Source organism: Cervus elaphus, chromosome 5 (genome assembly GCF_910594005.1).
Source record: "Cervus elaphus chromosome 5, mCerEla1.1, whole genome shotgun sequence".
NCBI classification, from domain to species: Eukaryota; Metazoa; Chordata; class Mammalia; order Artiodactyla; family Cervidae; genus Cervus; species Cervus elaphus.
The window spans coordinates 2,565,191-2,580,013 of NC_057819.1; the positions used below are offsets into that span (position 1 = coordinate 2,565,191).

The window sequence follows — 14,823 nt, forward strand, 5'->3', positions numbered from 1 at the left end:
AAGTGAGTGTAAAGTTCAGGAAGATTTGGAAACATGTCCATGATATTCTCATAGAGTGAACTGGGTCATCACCATGGAGGTCAACACTGTAGGTCTGTAGAAAGAGAGAGGCCCAGGATGGGGAGGAAAGTCATGAATGAGGGGAGCGGGAGGGCAGGCTCTTAGCAAAGAGATGAGGAGGAGCAGGAGCAGGCTGAGGAGAGCTGGAGGGGTGCAGGGGGTGGGCTCTGGGGGCTCCTCCCCTCCTCTGTTTCTGAGAAGAGGGTCGGGACTGATGACCGCCTCACCCCTTCACCCTCCAAATCTGGGTGCTCGGCTCCACGTGCAGCATCTCTCCCAGGAGGAGGGCTGGGGGCCGAGGCTCAGAGTTTGTCCGCTGAGAGGAAGCACCTGCTGTCACGCCAAACTCGGGCCACTGAGCCCTCTGCAGGGCCAGGTCAAGGGACCACATGGGTGTGTTGAGGTTTTCCCAGTTCTGAGCTGATAAACAGCGCCCCCTGGTGACGAACTCTGGAATGTTCATGGTGTTGAAAGTGTGAGCGAGGTGCTGCTCAGTTGCTTGCTTCTCAATCCTGTCTGACTCTTGGGACCCCATGGACTGTCTCCCACCAGGCTCCTCTGTCCATGGGATTCTGCAGGCAAGAACAATACAATGGATTCCTGTTTCTTGCTCCAGAGCATCTTGCCAACCCCGGATAGAACCCACATCTCTTATGTCTTTTGCATTGGTAGGAGGGTTCTTTACCCCTTGTGACACCTGGGAAACCGTGTGAGGAAGGTGGGGCTGCCTTTTTTCCAGTAACCAAATACCTTACCAATGAACAAATAAATGAGTTAAATAATAAATATTACATGTCTTTGATAGTATACAGAGAACTTTTTTATTTTCACCCATTGGATTTTCAGGTTATTCTGACTATCTTGTTTTCATGATTCTTTTTCCCTTCCATTTATATCCTTTTCCTTTGGGCCCAAGAGTATTTGTATTTGCTCACCAGATAGATTTGATGATTTGTCCCTAAAAATATCTGTCACCTGATTTCATCATCTGAGGAATCTCAGCATTGATGTCTATGCTGTCTCACTTCCCTTCAATATTTAGTTTCCTGGTTCTTGATCGAAGTGACAATTTTTACTGGATCCTGGACTGTGTGGAAATTACTTGAAGAAACTCTGAGTTCCCTTTCCTTTTCCTTTAACAGGAGATCCTTCTGTGGCGGAAGGACAGGGATGTGTGTTCACGGCCCACTGACCCAGCAAGGGCGGCACTGACCCCCCTGCTCTGTGCTGCTGACTCCGACCTGGGAACCGGGGGCAACTGCTGCCAGCAGCTCCTTCATCCAGGGGAGTGTGACCACCCCTTGTGAGATGCTGCCCTGGGGAGGGGAGTCGAGCTGAGGGGGCAGCTGTGCTGCAGTCAGGGGACACTCAGTCCCCTGGGTTCCGTGCTCTCAGGGACTCCAGGAACGGAGGGGCAAACACCTTGCCCTGGGAGCCCCATGGCTGTGGGGGAAGCAGAATTTTGTCTCTTTCCACTCTGGCCTGAAGCACTGTGGAAACTTTCAAGCCGTCAGCCCATGAGAAACAGTAATAATCAGTGTCGTCCTCAGACTGAACTGAAGTGGTCAGAGAGGCCGACTTGCCAGACTTGGAGCTGGGACCCCTGAGGGTCGTTTGCCTTTTTCATGTATCAGAAGTGTGGGTGCAGACCCTGGGAGCTGTTGGTTCCAGCTCACGTAATGATCCCAGTGTTTCTCCTGTTTCTAGTACAAGAGATGGTGATCCTCTAGCCAAAGTCCCGTACACAGAGGGCGGCTGAATCAGCCACCTGGGCCCAGGATCCTGGAAGGGGGAGAGACAGAGATGGTGACTGTGGGCTTCAGGAAGGAGAGGAGGGAGAATGGACATGCGTCTTCTCAGGGCCGTCCCACTGTCCCCCCATCCAGTCACCTGTGCAGAGAGCGACCAGGGTGAGGAGCAGAGGGGACCAGGCCATGGTGGACATGGTCAGGGCGTCCTGCTTTCTGTGGCCCCACAGCTGAGCAGAGCATCCCCACACCGCTCCTTCCCCTCTTCATACTCTGAGAGGGGGAGGATCCTTTCATGCAAATAACCGCACCATTGCCCCCCTACTCCACCCTGCAGCGGTCTGACCCCTCCCTGGGCTCTGGATCAGGTCCCTGTGTCTGAGGGTGCCTAGGGGGTCGGCAGGAGCGTGGCTGTGGGGGCCTCAGGGGTGGGAGGTCACAGCTGGGAACCCTGAGCTGAAGCCACCATGCAGTGCCAGGACACTGGGCCCAGCTCTCACCCACCAACCCTCAAGAATGGCCCCCAAGCACCCTGGTGTCCAGTCCAGATACACATCCTATGACCTGCTGATCAGAGCCCCTCAGGGACAGATCCTGCTCCCTGCTCTGTGCACTGTCCCTTCCTTAGGGCCAAAATCCACCATTGTGTCCCCCATGACCTCAGGGCTATCTCTGGCCTCCCCTCAGACCCTTCAGCACGAGTCTGTCCGTGGCGTCCTGGCTGCTTAAGGGGTCAGGACTGAGAGGGCGTCTGGAGGACATCTCATGCGGCGGGTTGTATAATAAAGAGGAGCCCGGGATTGGGTAGCAAAGTCATGAATCGTAAGGGAGGGGAGGAGCCCTGAGGAAAGAGTTGAGGAGCCAAAGGAGGCAGGGGGAGCTGAGGGATGCAGGGGGCTCGGCTCTGGGGGCTCCTCCCCTCTCTGCTCCTGGGAAAGGGGGTAGAGTCTGATGACCCTGAACAGGACGCCCTCTAAATCTGGGTCCTCAGTCCTGTTTGAAGCTTCATTCCCAGAGCTTGAGGGGTCGTGGCTCTAAGTCTGTCTCCTGAGAGGAAGCACCTGCTGAGACCTCCAACTCAGTCCAGTGAGCCCGGGGACAAGCCCAGGTCAGGGGACCATCTGGTGTGTTCAGGTTCCGCCAGTTCTGAGGGCGTGCACAGCGCCCCCTGGTGACGCACTCGGGGAATGTCCACGGTGGGAAAATGTGAGGAAGGAAGGAGCTGCACTTTTCTGTTAGTTCAGTTCAGTCGCTCAGTCCTGTTCGATTTTCTGTGACCGCATGGACCGCAGCTCGCCAGGCCTCCCTGTCCATCACCAACTCCCGGAGTCCACCAAAACCCATGTCCATTGAGTCGGTGATGCCATCCAACCATCTCATCCTCTGTTGTCCCCTTCTCCTCCTGTCCTCAAGCTTTCCCAGCATCAGGGTCTTTTCAAATGAGTCCTCTCTTCGCATCAGGTGGCCAAAGTATTGGAGTTTCAGCTTCAACATCAGTCCTTCCAATGAACACCCAGGACTGATCTCCTTTGGAACGGATTGGTTGGATCTCCTTGCAGTCCAAGGGACTCTCAAGAATCTTCTCCAACACCACAGTTCAAAAGCATCAATATTTCAGTGCTCAGATTTCTTTATAGTCCAACTCTCACATCCAAACAAGACTTCTGGAAAAACCATAGCCTTGACTAGACAGACTTTTGTTGACAAAATAATAACTCTGCTTTTCAATATGCTGTCTAGTTTGGTAATAACATTCCTTCCAAGGACTAAGCGTCTTTTAACATCATGGCTGCAATCACAATCTACAGTGGTGTTGGAGCCCAGAAAAATAAAATCAGCCACTGTTTCCACTGTTTCTCCATCTATTTACCATGAAGTGATGGGACCACAATCCATGATCTTAGTTTTCTGAATGTTGAGTTTAAGCCAGCTTTTTCACTCTTCACTTTCACTTTCAACAAGAGGCTCTTTAGTTCTTCTTCACTTTCTGCCGTAAGGGTTGTGTCATCTGCATATCTGAGGTTATTGATATTTCTCCCGGCAATCTTGATTTCAGCTTGTGCTTCCTCCAGCTGCCCTTTTATCTCCCAACTAATAGCCCATCAGTGAGGGGTGTGTATCCTCTGCCCATTGACTCAGCAAATTTGTGCCCTGACCCATTACTCCGTGTCTGACGCTGACCTGGGCACCTGGGGCAACTCCTGCCAGCAGATCCTTCCACCCAGGGTTTGAGACCAGTCCTCGTTGGGCCACTGCCCTCAGGGAGGGGAGCCAGGCTGAGGGCGCTGCCGTGCTGCAGAGTGAGATGCTCACCTCCCTGAACTCTGAGGACTTGGGGACCCCAGGGAGGGAGGGGGTGATCGCAGTGCCAACCACTGGCCCCCATCTCACATTCGGTACTGATGACCCAGGTGGGGTCAAGGCCCAGGTCTTCCTGGCCCCACAGTCACCAGCAGAGGGGACAGGGGTGGACACGAGCCTGCTTTCCCCCTCACTCAGTCTTCCCTTGTTGCTGCTCCATCTCCCCGCAACTGTTTATGGGAACAGGGCCTGGGGGGCGTTCCACCTGCTGAGGACCCCAGCCATGACCTGGCATCCGGGCACCCAGGGAGTCAGCGGAGGGTGTGGGGATTTTTGGATCCATTTCTGAATAAGGTTTTCCAGGAGCATAAGTCCTCCCATGAGCCTCGAGGTGTGTCCTTAGACAGCACAGGTTTGGGAAAATCCCTCCCAACTTCCAGTCTTATGTTTAAATAAAGACACAGTTTTCCCCACGGCTTCAGATGTGAATTGCATTTCTGGTGTTTTGGATTTATCAAAATCCAAAAACTGGGAGTGAATGTCTCATGGGGAATTAACATGACTGGGCTGAATTCTAAGACAATTCTCAAGGGTTATTTCACAATACAGACAAAGACATACATCTGGAATTTTGATGTTCCTAAATATTTAGGGAGAGGGGGCAGTTTCTTGTTAACCACAGATTCCTGCCACCAACAAAAGTTGTGATTCAGGAGCTCTAGTTGGAAACTGCATTTCTAGAAAATTTCAGTGGTGGTGCCCCTTCAGGTAAATGGAATATTAATTTATCTGCAAGATCAAGTTCATGATGCTGGATATCTCTTAGTGTGATTTGAATGATAAGAGTCCTATTGGAAGCGGTGGAGGTCTGAGTTTCTCTGTCGAGCTAAGCCTCCTTCCCAACAACATGGGCAGAGAGGGGTCCTCTGGACAGAGGGACACACCCGGGGAGAGCTGGGAGGCGACACGGGGCCATGAAGCAGTGGACAGGAGACGGGGCCCAGCGCCTCCCTCCCCACGGGGATCCTGACCCGTCCCAACTCTCTCTGCCTCTCCTGCCACTAAGGGCTGAGCCCTCTGAGCACAAGGGCAGGTTTTGGTAGCACTTCCCCATGGGCTTCCATCAGTCTGCCATTGTAACTACTAGCTCCCAGACCACAGTAATAGTCGGCTTCGTGTTCGGACAGGGCCCCTGTGATGGTGAGGGTGGCTTTCTTCCCAGAGATGGAGCCAGAGAAGCGAGCAGGGACCCCAGGATATCAGCTGTTGGGCTGTAGATAAGCAGTCGGGGAGCCTGGACTGGGGTCTGCTGGAACCAGCTGGGGTAGTTACTGGTAGTGACTGATCCAGAGCTGAGGCCACAGGTCAGGGTGACCGACCCTCCTGGAGACACTGACAGTGCTGGCTCTTGGACCACAGTCTGAGCATCCACCCCTAAAAGGAACAGGAGAGAGACAGGGGTTGTTGTGGAGACAAGGGCCCTTAGACCCTGTGTGGAGGTGGCCCAAGGATGCAGAGTCCCGGCCACTGACCTGAGCCGTAAGCCAGCAAGCAGCCCAAGCAGAAGCACTGTCCAGGCCATGGTGCGGTCCCTCCCAGGACGTGGCCTTCTCAGCCTCCTGGGCTGGAGGTGGGGTCCTGGGCCTTTTCATGCCTCCAGCCCATCAGGAGGAGGGGCCTCACGCAAATCACTTCCTGCCTCTTCCTGCCCAGGTCACCTGAGGTCCCCTGGGGTGGGGGGGCTTAAAGGAGGCACATGCTGGACCTCACACAGAGCAGGGACAGAACCAGAAGGAGCCCCTGAGTGATGGGGTGACGTTATTCAGCAATTGTGCTCCCGTGACCTTGGTGACCTCGGTCCTCTATCCCATCCCTGGAGAGTCTGAGCCTGAAGGGGGAGTTTGCAAGTCTTCCTCTGCTGCTGCTAAGTCGCTTCAGTCGTGTCCGACTCTGTGCAACCCCACAGACGGCAGCCCACCAGGCTCCTCCGTCCCTGGGACTCTCCAGGCAAGAACACTGGAGTGGGTTGCCATTTCCTTCTCCAATGCATGCACGCATGCGTGCTAAGCCGCTTCAGTCGTGCCCGACTCTGTGCGGTCCCACGGACAGGCTCCTCTGTCCAGGGGATTCTCTAGGCAAGAATACTGGGGTGGGTTGCCATTTCTTGCTCCTAAGTCTCCCTCTCTTGCCCCAATAATCTAGCTTTTCCCAAACCTGAGACCATCTTTAGAATGTTGTCTGTCTTTCTCAGGGAACCCCTGTGTCCGGTCTGTGTGATGCCGTCTGTCCTCCTCCACCGACCCTGAGCCCAGTAGAGTATCCAGAGCCTGTGTCTGGTGTGAAGGGTAAGGGGTGGCCCTAGAACGCAATCTTTAAAACTGTCTCTAGTCCCAGCGGTGGGGGGACCAGGACGGGAGGTGGGGAGAGACATGTAGAGACACACGGGCAGGCTTGCAGTGACACCTCCTGTGCTGTGAAAAGCCATGACCATGTGGAGTAACTTCAATAGTACTGTGGACTTTAGGGGGAAAGGTCACCAGGTCATCATGCAATGATGATAGCTGGCAAGTTCAGTTCCAACAAAGCTGGCATACATGTCTCATCATAGAAAGAGAAAAGCACTGTGTATGAACAGGTAGGTGTGGTAAGCACTGTGGACACTAAAACTCCCTTCCCTGTGGTTCTGCTGTGGAGCTGATGGACTCGGGAGGAGGAGGGATGTGGGGGCAACGAGGACGAGAAGGAGCTCAGACATCTCAAGTGTTAACATGTGTGGAAGAGATGGGAAATGTCTTGTTCATCTCTTGTTTCTTTGACATAAAAATGAAAATACTATTCTTAGTTTGTATTCATGTTGGATTTACTGCTAAAGTAGCAGTTTATTAAAATTCCCATGAAATTTGTCAGAGGTGTTTGAGAACTACAACTCATAGAGATGAAAAATATATATTCCTACTTCATTTTTTTCTTATTATATGAACATATTGAAAACAGTTTGGTGGAACTTGTGATTTCATACATTCATATTACAAATGTTAATATAAAGTATTAATATAATGGGAAGGAACAAGTAAGGAAGCCACAAAAACTGAAACAATATGAGTTTCCATAGTTCACTACAAAATGTTGAAATTGCCAAATAACACAACAGGGAACATTTTAAATGACATAGGTGGTGACAAAGGGTCCTTGCCTGCATCCCTCTCCCACTGTGAACACCGGGCGTTCTGTCAGCAATGGAGCAGCCCCTCTGCAGGGGTCTCTCATCCCCTGTCCAGGTATCCCTGGAGGTCGAGGTTACTGCAGGAAGTCCATTTTTGCTGTATGACCGTCCCTCTTTCTTTGGTCGGATGTCAGGTCTGGGCACTGATCTCATGACAGAGGAGCAGGAACTGAGATGCAAGCCTGTGGCTCTGAGCTGAGAGCTGTCGTGTCCCCTGGGGGCCCAGGTGCAGGAACGTCACCCTCCAGTGAGGACCCTGCTGCCCACGTGGGCAAGAGCCAGGGGAGGAGGTGCCAGCCTGCCTGGCCAGGACCCTGAGCTCTCAGGACCAGGCCCACAGCGCCCCCTGCTGGACTCAGACCTCCTCCTCCTGCCCTTCACACCACAGCCTCCTGGAAGGGCCTTCTCACACTTGCAGGAGGGTCATTCTGATGTCACCGCCCAGGGCCTTCGTCGAGTTTGGGCCTGGTCATTAATTTTTCCAGGTACCTAATGACCTCAGACCCCTGAATGGTATGCTGATGAACTAATGAATTTCAGGATTCCCTGATGTCTGAGTTTGCTCTGCCTAGCTCGTGGGTTCTCTACCAGAACACAACCACCTGAACCAAGTCCCAGGATTCAAACACCCGGCGTGCCCGTGGGTTGTGCCTGGTCATGATTCTGTCTGAGTTTCTTTCTCAGGTTGATACGTACTCAAGGCTGAATTTGCAGGGCCTCCCAGGACCTTCCCAACCGGACTGCATGACTGTATTCTTCTTTCTCTCTTTGCAAAGAGAATAGGAGGCCCTCAGGTACAACAAATCTCTTCTTGATCACTTCCAGGGGTTCTCATTTACCCTTGTTCATGGTCCTCACAGTATTTCTTTTTGACTCAGTTATTTAAAGATGTTTTTGGTCTAATTTTGTAATCTTTCTATATTAAATTTTTGATATAAAAGATTATGCCTATAAATGGGAATCTCATCCTTGTCTGGGCTCCTGTTTCATTGCTGGTTGAGAAATCCTTATGACCAGGTACCTAATCTTCACTGGACATGGTGAAGTCTAACCTTTTAAGCTTCAATTATTAGAATACATAGATTTAACGAAGGTGGGTTTATAAGGTCTGTGTCCAAAATAGTGACATTCATCCAATATCATCTCAAACAAGGGACCAGGGAGGGAAAAGGGGGAGAGATAATGAGTCAAATGGAGGAAATAAGCAAGTGAGGAGTCTGAGAAGTGCGATCTAATGGGGAGGGTCTCCAAGTACCCAGAGAGAAGGGCTCCTCAGGCAGCAATCCCTGGGGAAAGGGAGGACCCAGCTTCCATAAGGGTCAGGGTTCAGGCAGAGCACAAAGCCTGGAGCAGGACAGGGAAGTGTGGGGGACGGGAGAGGCCCCCTGGGGCTCCAGGGCACAGATGCTGGACTTCTCCTTCCTCATCATCCTGCTCAGTACCTGTGAGGGACCCTGTGTGTCTGGGCACATGGGCATTCTGCTTGGATTTGGAGACCAGAGAGAAAGGGAGACAATTTCATGGACCCCATAAAGATGGACCTGGATGAGGAGGTGAGACTGCCTGGATTTAACAGCACAAGTGACAGCAGAGACCTAACCCAGCACTGTTGATGTCACCGTCAGGCTCAGGGTAGTGATGGTCCCACATGGGTGTAGAGGGCAAACTTCCATCAGACATCCCCATCACAAGGGGATTCCTTGTGGCTGTGGTTAGTGGTGAGCTGTGTGACACTGAAAACCAGTCTCCTCATCAGGATGGGGTCCAAAGTGATCAAGGAGGGCATGTGGACCAACCTGGAGCCACAGAGCAGGGTTGAATCCCTCAGTGTCCCTCACCTCTGTCCTGGGTCAAAAAGGCAGGGCTTTGCCTGAATCCCTTGTCATCATTGCCATGGGTATCCCCGGGTTCCCTCCTTCTACAGGACATGGGGCCCTCGGATCTGGACTCATCGGCACATCACAAGCAGAGGGACACAGGCACATCTTGGGGAGACCCTGCTCCTGACAGTCCACAAAACATCCTAATCCTGAAGTAGGAAATGCTCCAATGGGGTGGAAACGAGAGGAGGGGAGGGGAGGACAGAGCCAGCACCTGTCTGTAGTAGAACCACTCCCGGGGTTCCCTGCATCCTGCGATGTATCACCGGTGCCCCTCACTCCTCAAGGTCTCTGCTCTGACCCTTCAGGAGCGACATTCACACCCTGGGGGATGGTGCTCCTGCTGGGATGGTCCACAGACTCTGCTGAAGACGCATCTGGGAAAGCCTCCTGCTCCTGATCTCAGCTGAGGGAGCTCAGTTCCACATCTCTCTTGATCACACGGATGATCAGGGTGCACCTCACTGGTGTCAGAATCTGTTTACATTTTCTGAGACTTCAGCAAAACTGACTGTGAAATTGGGAGTAGACTGATTATGAACCAGAACGTACCTCAGGAATTCATTGATTCTGAGGCATTCATTGGAAATTTGACAGTTCTCTGAGAACAAGCCCCTGACAGGCTGAGGTCTCGTCCCAGTTTCCATCTGCCTGTGTCTCTGTGAGAAGCCCTGTTGTACCAGCCTGCACGGTCAGAGTCAGCCTCGTCCTCAGGCTCCAGCAAAGAAACGAGCAGGAGCCCTGCGTCGTCCGAGGCACCTTTGGATCCAGAAAACCTGCAGGGGACCCCTGAGCCTGGTTCTTCCTGGAGTCTGAGTGGTAGGACAAGGAGGACTGAGGAGGCCTCGCTGGCTTCTGCTGGTCCCAGTATAGAGCACAGCGGCGACAGTGATGTCCCTGCTCAGGGTGCGGGAAGCCACAGCGTCACCTGTGGTCTGGGGGGTCAGGGGTCTCCCCGCACACGTACCATGACACACCACTGATGGTGTCAACAGTCCAGGGCATCAGGGCTGCGGTGTGGACACCCACACCAACCAGCTCTAGGGGCTTAGCTATCCTGTGTGAGAGAAACCAAGGATAACCAGGGGTGGAATTTATATACCTGCAACCTTAGAGACGACAGCTAACAATACAGCCATTAAGTTGAGATTCTTCTAAATTATCAGTTGAAAAAATAGGAAAACACACTACTCAAGATCAGAAATTAAAATGATAGTGTTTGAACATGGTGGTTTGAACAAACTTGCTTTCCACTAAATGGTCTTACGTGGATTAGAAGGACTGGGAAGAGCAGCCTAGGGTGTTGGGGTGAAAACCTTGGCAGTAAGTTGTGAAGTTCGGCCAAACATTCGTGTTCCCACCGTGTGAAATGAAATACGATTTATGTCCATTTCAGAGCTGCTGCTACAGTGTCTGCTTTGACAGAGATATTTTAGCCCCGGGAGGCCCATGTCTGGAGGAGAGCAGCTTTTTGTCTCACTTCCCCCCTGGCCTGGAGCACTGTGCCATTGTAACTACTACTGTCAGCAGATAAACAGTAGTAATCGCCCTCGTCCTCAGCCTGGAGCGAACTGATGGTCAGCGTGGCTGTGTTCCCAGACCTGGAGCCGGAGAATCGGTCGGGGACCCCGGAGGCTCGCCTGGTTGCACCATAGATGAGCATTCTGGGGGCAGATCCTGGGAGCTGTTGGTACCAGCTCACATAATTACCATAACCAACATTGCTGCTGCTTCCAGAGCAGGTGATGCTGACCCTCTGGCCTGGGGACCCGGACACGGAGGACGGCTGAGTCAGCACAGCCTGAGCCCAGGATCCTGGAAGGGAGAGAGACAGAGATGGTGACTCGGGGGTCCATCACGAGAGCAGGGAGCGGGGCCCGTGAGTCTTCCCAAGACCCTTCCCCTGTCCCCCCATCCAGTCACCTGTGCAGAGAGCGACCAGGGTGAGGAGAAGAGGGCACCAGGCCATTGTGGACATGGTCAGGGCGTCCTGCCTTCTGTGGCCCCACAGCTGAGCAGAGCGTCCCCACACCGCTCCTTCCCCTCTTCATACCCTGAGAGGGGGAGGGGCCTTTCATGCAAATGACCGTCCTCCCCCCAACTCCCACAAGGCTCTGATGACCTCTGGGACCTGGGTCAGCTTCCTGAGCCTGAGGGAGGCCAGCTGTGGTCAGACGTGGGGTTACGTGGGGCTTGGGCGTGGGAGGTCACAGCGGGAACCCTGAGCAGAAAAAACCAGGAAGGACCAGGGGACTGGTCTCTGCTCTCACAGGTCCAGACACTCAGGACAGGCCTCCGATCGCCCCCTGGTGTCCTGGCACAAACACATCCTGACCTGGGGATCAGAGCTCTTAAGAGGCAACTTTCCCCAAAGTGCTTTTGAAATTACACCCTTCAGGCTGTGTCTGGATGGGAAACAACAGCCAACTGTACCTCACCCTGTAGTGCATGTGAGTGTTACACAGTGGATGTGTGACTTGGAGATTTTAAATGAACCAAAATGTGTTCATGGGTTAGTAAAAGTCTAAGGTCATCACTTAAAATAGATGCCTAAATTTAACTGAAGAAGATGTTGTTGTTAAATCACTAAGTTGTGTCCAACTCTGGCTCTCTTTTAATTTTGCATTGCCATGGTACTATTTCGTAAACAAAATTTTCCTTGTAGCCTGTGTTCTTTAAACAAGATAATTGTAAAGACTTTCTGACACGTATGGCATCTCCACCAAGGGACTTTTACGTCGCAGCGGGACGTTCTATCTGTGAAAACAGGGCAGACTGAGTTATCAGAGCCATGGGTGGGTCTCAGATCTGAGATGAGGGACAGGACACGACACGAGAGGTCGTTGTTGTCAGGACACTCGGACGTGACCATAGGGAGCAAAGCTGACTTAGACATGGTCCAGTAGGAGCAGCAGTGATCGCCCCGGGGGCAGAGCCCCAGGAGAGCCTCTGCTTTCCCAGCCGAGGGCCCCAACAGCGTCTCTGCTCACTGTGCATAAAATCAATCCCACAGCAGCTGAGCACAGGCACGCCTCAGCCAGGAATCATTTCCCAGGTCTCAGGACCAGGGTTTCTCTCCCCACCTGATTCCTCACTCGATGGCACACAGGACAGAGTGTGAGGTTTCAGGGGATAAATCAGCCACAGGAGGGATTCAAAATCCCCTGGGACACAAGGGGAACCTGGGGAGGAGCACGGAGGGGAAAGCTGGGGTCACACCTGAGAGCCAGAGCCCTGAGGCTTCTCGGGAAGGAAGGGTTAGAGAGGTTCAAGGAGGGGCCGAGGAAGTGAGTGTAAAGTTCAGGAAGATTTGGAAACATGTCCATGATCTTCTGAAAGAGTGAACTGGGTCATCACCATGGAGGTCAACACTGTAGGTCTGTAGAAAGAGAGAGGCCCAGGATGGGGAGGAAAGTCATGAATGAGGGGAGCGGGAGGGGAAACCCTTAGCAAAGAGATGAGGAGGAGCAGGAGCAGGCTGAGGAGAGCTGGAGGGGTGCAGGGGGTGGGCTCTGGGGGCTCCTCCCCTCTCTGCTCCTGGGAAAGGGGGTAGGGTCTGATGAACACGACGCCCTCTAAATCTGGGTCCTCAGTCCTGTTTGAAGCTTCATTCCCAGAGCTTGAGGGGTCGGAGCTCTAAGTCTGTCTCCTGAGAGGAAGCACCTGCTGAGACCTCCAACTCAGTCCAGTGAGCCCGGGGACCAGCCCAGGTCAGGGGACCATCTGGTGTGTTCAGGTTCCGCCAGTTCTGAGAGCATGCACAGCGCCCCCTGGTGACGCACTCGGGGAATGTCCACGGTGGGAAAATAAGAGGAAGGAAGGAGCTGCCCTTTGATCTCCCAACTAATAGCCCATCAGTAAGGGTGTGTATCCTCTGCCCACTGACTCAGCAACCGGCTGCCCTGACCCAATTACTCTGTGTCTGACGCTGACCTGGGGCAACTCCTGCCAGCAGCTCCTTCCACCCAGGGTTTTGAGACTAGTCCTCGTTGGGCTGCTGCCCTCAGGGAGGGGAGCCGGGCTGAGGGCGCTGCCATGCTGTACAGCGTGATGCTCACCTCCCAGGACTCCGAGGACTTGGGGACCCCAGGGAGAGAGGGGGTGATCGCAGTGCCAACCACCGGCCCCCATCTCACATTCAGCACTGATGACCCAGGTGGGGTCAAGGCCCAGGTTTCCTGGCCCCACAGTCACCAGCAGAGGGGACAGGAGTGGACACGAGTCTGCTTTCCCCCTCACTCCGTCTTCCCTTGCTGCTCCATCTCCCCGCGCACTGTTTATGGGAGCAGGGCCTGGGGGGCGTTCCACCTGCTGAGGAGCCCAGCCATGACCTGGCATCCGGCACCCAGGGAGTCAGCGGAGAGTGTGGGGATTTTTGGAGCCAGTTCTGAGTAAAGTTCTTCCAGGAGTATAAGTCCTCCCATGAGCCTCGAGGTGTGTCCTTAGACAGCACAGGCTTGGGGAAATTCCTCCCAACTTCCAGTCTTATGTTTAAATAAAGACACAGATTTCCCCATGGCTTCAGATGTGACTTGCGTTTCTGGGGTTTTGGATTTTGACCGTGAACTGGGAGTGAATGTGTTATGGGGAATTAACAAGTCTGGACTGAATCATAAGAAAATTCTCAGGGGTTATTTTATAATAAAAGACATACATCTGGAACTTTGATGTTCCTAAATATTTGCGGGGGAGTGATTTCCTGTTAATCACAGATTCCTGCCACCAACAAAAGACTGTGATTCAGGAGCTCTAGTTGGGAAATTGCATTTCTACAAAATTCCACTGGTGGTGCCTCTTCAGGCAAATGGAATATTAATTTATCTGCAAGATAACATTCATGATGCTGGATATCTCTTAGTGTGATATTAATGACAAGAGTCCTATTGGCAGTGGTGGGGGTCTGAGTGTCCCTGTGGAGCTAAGCCTCCTTCCCAACAACATGGGCAGAGAGGGGTCCTCTGCAGAGAGGGACACACCTGGGGAGAGCTGGGAGGAGACACGGGTCCATGAAGCAGTGGACAGGAGCTGGGGCCCAGAGCCTCCCTCCCCACGGGGATCCTGACCCGTCCCACCCTCTCTCTGCCTCTCCTGCCACTGAGGGCTGAGCACTCTGAGCACAAGGGCAGGTTTTGGTAGTACCTACCCACGGGCTTACATCACCACGATATTGTAACTACTAGTTCCCAGACCACAGTAATAGTCGGCATCGTCCTCAGAATGGGCCCCCGTGATGGTGAGGGCGGCTTTGTTCCCAGAGTAGGAGCCAGAGAAGCGATCAGGGACCCCAGAATATTGGCTGTTTGTGCTGTAGATAAGCAGTTGGGAAGCCTGGGCTGGGGTCTGCTGGTACCAGCCTGGGTAGTTACTGGTAGTGACTGACCCAGAGCTGAGGCCACAGATCAGGGTGACCGTCCCTCCTGGAGACACTGACAGTGACGGTTCCTGGACCACAGTCTGAGCATCCACCCCTAAGAGCAACAAGAGAGAGACAGGGCTTCTTACAGAGACAGGGATCCTGAGACCCTGCTTGGAGTTTCCCCAAGGATGCAACTCAGACCCTGACATGGTCCGTAACCCAGCAGCCCGAGCAGAAGCACCGTCCAGGCCATGG

The 14,823-nt window shown here is 53.2% G+C and overlaps 1 pseudogene and 1 gene segment (V, D, J or C); both read right to left on the reverse strand.

The window, feature by feature from the left end:
• Positions 1 to 5,170: 5,170 nt before the first annotated feature.
• LOC122695640 lies at positions 5,171 to 5,691 on the reverse strand (annotated as a pseudogene).
• Positions 5,692 to 14,363: 8,672 nt separating this feature from the next.
• Positions 14,364 to 14,821, reverse strand: LOC122695678. The segment is given in 2 exon segments: positions 14,364 to 14,680; positions 14,776 to 14,821. Coding segments are annotated over 2 exon segments (363 nt in total).
• Between the last annotated feature and the right edge of the window lie 2 nt (positions 14,822 to 14,823).